At 37.1% G+C, this 3,280-nt stretch overlaps 1 protein-coding gene across 1 annotated transcript in view; it reads right to left on the bottom strand.

Moving 5' to 3' along the window:
- Positions 1-3,280, bottom strand: part of ARHGAP12 (Rho GTPase activating protein 12) — a 126,309-nt gene that overhangs the window by 49,677 nt on the left and 73,352 nt on the right. The window contains 2 exon segments of the mRNA XM_017853091.1: positions 756-836; positions 2,299-2,439. Coding sequence (XP_017708580.1) covers positions 756-836; positions 2,299-2,439 — 222 coding nt within the window.

Here is a 3,280-nt window from a genome sequence, read left to right as displayed (position 1 = left end):
GGAGTCTTGCTCTGTCACCCAGGCTGGAGTGCAGTGGCCAGATCTCAGCTCACTGCAAGCTCCGCCTCCTGGGTTCCCGCCGTTCTCCTGCCTCAGCCTCCCAAGTAACTAGGACTACAGGCGCCTGCCACCTCGCCCGGCTAGTTTTTTGTATTTTTTTTTTAGCAGAGACGGGATTTCACCGTGTTAGCCAGGATGGTCTCGATCTCCTGACCTTGTGATCCGCCCAGCTCGGCCTCCCAAAGTGCTGGGATTACAGGCTTGAGCCACCGCGCCCGGCCCATAAAGACATCTTATCACATGTTGCCTATATCTCAGCCAATGAGTGGCTCAATCATACACACATTTACATAAGAGGATAAACTTGAATACTGAGTTACTTTTCTTTCTCTTAAAAAATGATTAAATATAAGAACAACTTTATGTAGAAAAATCAATATACTCAACACAACTAGATATAAGATGACATTATTGGTATTCAAGAGAATTCCTATTTCCAAGAATAAGGAAAGGCCAATTTCAAATTTACCTAAAAGATATTCTGAATAGGAATAATCAGTATCACACAGTGAAGATACCTGTACATCTCAGAAAACTTACACCACTCACAGTATTCCCAGTGAATTCTGAAAAAATTATTCTTCCTACTTTGTAAAAGTATAATAAAGACTTTACAATAAATCTGCTGAAACCATCTCCAGGTTATTACTTCATCTACTATTTTTAAATAGAAATTCGGTGTCAAGGTTTATTACCTTTGGCAATTCCCATTCCGACCGAGATCCGTCTGCACTGTAGTAATATTGTCTACCTTGATCATCAATATGCTTGAGCCACTATAAAAACAGAACAGGTGTTATTAAATTTAAATAAAAGTAAGTTAAAGCTACTACTATCAGAGATACTAGATTTAATTTTTATGAATTTTATTCTACTTGCTCAGTAACACTGCAACAAAAAATTCTTTTTTTTTTTTTGAGACAGAGCTTTGCTCTTGTTGCCCAGGCTGGAGTGCAATGGTGCAATTTTGGCTCACCACAACCTCCGCCTCCCGGGTTCAAGCAATTCTTCTGCATCAGCCTCCCGAGTAGCTGGGATTACAGGCATGTGCCACCACGCCTGGCTAGTTTTGCATTTTTAGTAGAGTCAGGGTTTCTCCATGTTGGTCAGGCTGGTCTCGAAATCCTGACCTCAGATGATCCACCTGCCTTGGTCTCCCAAAGTGCTGGGATTACAGGTGTGAGCCACCGCGCCTGGCATGCGACAAAAATTTCTAACTAATTATACTAATAGACTTGCATTTTAAGTTTGGTAAGAATAAATATACTCATTATTAAACATGACTTTATTTGCCCTCTCTATCCTCCAATGTCTGGCTATAGTTGTTCAAGCACCACTTAACAACAAGCAACATACAACATAAAGATACACAGATGTACATATGCACTGGTACACAGGTACACTCCCATTCTGAAAACAGGTTTGAGAAACTGACAAAAGGGAAACGCTTTTTAATTAAATGTACAACTAAACCATTTAAAGCCTCATTTCATGCAAACCTTTAGGAATTACTTCCTATGGCCAAACAGTAAAATTTTAAATAACAGCAACAACAAAACATCATGCAATAAAACACAGGGAATACGAGGGAAAAAAAGTATTGCTAATACAAACATATGAACTTGAGTATGAAATAAATGAAAAAACTGCTTCCATATGTTCCAATGTCAAATAATTGAGGCAGGAAAGAGGGATAAAAGCCGAGCCCCATTTATTCCCAAGCATATCTTCTCTGAACATGTACTACCAACCAGGTGCTTCAAATGATACCAGATGCAATACACACAGAAAACGTCAACATTCATTTCCAAACTAATCATAAAATACTAGATTGATGGTTTTTTACGTAAATTTGATTGTAATAGGAAAAGGAGAATAGGCAGTAAGGCGATGTATGATAATGGCACAGAGAGAAAACCATTTCCAAAAAACTATTCCCCCAGAAAAATATAAAGAAATATGCCTATTGACGAAATCTAAACAAATGACATTCAACAGGTTTACTCTTAAAAGGTCTTCCATGGGTATCAAGAGCATAAAAATCACTATCATCCTAAGCAGTTTAAAACCATTAATCAGTAGTTAGACTGAGTTTTCATATTGTCAACTGGCATGATTATAAAGTTACAATGAGGACTATTTTCATGAGTTTTTTTAAATACTACTAAACCTTCAGTACACAACTATTTTATGAGAGAATTCTGCCAAAAAACACTAGATGAGAAAAAAAGAATGTACCTTTTCATTAGTATAGTCACTGGTATATAAGGTATGCCCACGTTCATCCAATTCTTCTGACCAACCCCTTGGAGGAGAACCACACTGACTATCTGACTGGCTGTAAGAAGTGCTGTAGTAGTTTTCTTCGGATGAAAGAAGCTACAAATAGTCAGAAACATAAGGATTTTTCTTCTTTGAATATAAATATGAATCGGCTGAAAATCTAATAAATCAATTTTACTTGAGTATAAGTACTAAGATAATTTAAATATATTTGAATATTTGATTTTGAAAGTAAATTGATAAGTCTTCAAATAGTACATTGTAAGAGGTGAGGTAAAATTAACAGTGGTTATTTTATCACATTAGTGCAACCCTAGAAAAATTCATCACAATAAAACTAAAAACAGTATTTTCAGACTAAGGAGAGCTCGAATGTTATTTAATGTTGCTTTTGGCTGAAATCAAGTTTAAAAATGAAAGGAGTAGGCATGTGTACACATATGTATGTGTAAACAAGGGAGGAGATGAGGGAACTACATTAGACTGAGCTCTCCCTCATGTACCACAAGCACATAGCCACATGCAAGGCAAACAACATTGCTAAATAAAGATATCTCGGACTATTTTTCTATAATTTGTGTTATAATTTAGTGGTAAATTTTCCTAACTCATTCAATCAAATGCTTATTAAAGACTACTGGAAACTAAATTTCAAAACAAGAAAAAATAACATTGAGCAAATTCAAACACAATACAGAGAGACAAATAAAAAATTCTGTATGAAAATAATATAGGGGCCAGGAGCGATAGTTCACGTCTGTAATCCTAGCACTATGGGAGGCCAAGGCCAGAGGATCATTTGAGTACAGGAGCTCAAAACCAGCCTGGGCAACATAGTGAGACCTCATTTCCATTTTTTATTCAAAAGAAGAAGGAGGAGGAGAAGGAGGAGGAAGAGGAGGATGGTGAGGGGAGGGGAGGGGAAAGGGATGGGAGG

Source organism: Rhinopithecus bieti, unplaced genomic scaffold (assembly GCF_001698545.2).
Source record: "Rhinopithecus bieti isolate Rb0 unplaced genomic scaffold, ASM169854v2 scaffold_35595, whole genome shotgun sequence".
Lineage (NCBI taxonomy): Eukaryota > Metazoa > Chordata > Mammalia > Primates > Cercopithecidae > Rhinopithecus > Rhinopithecus bieti.
The sequence above is the reverse complement of the archived record's forward strand: the minus strand, read 5'-3'. Positions and strand labels throughout refer to the sequence as shown.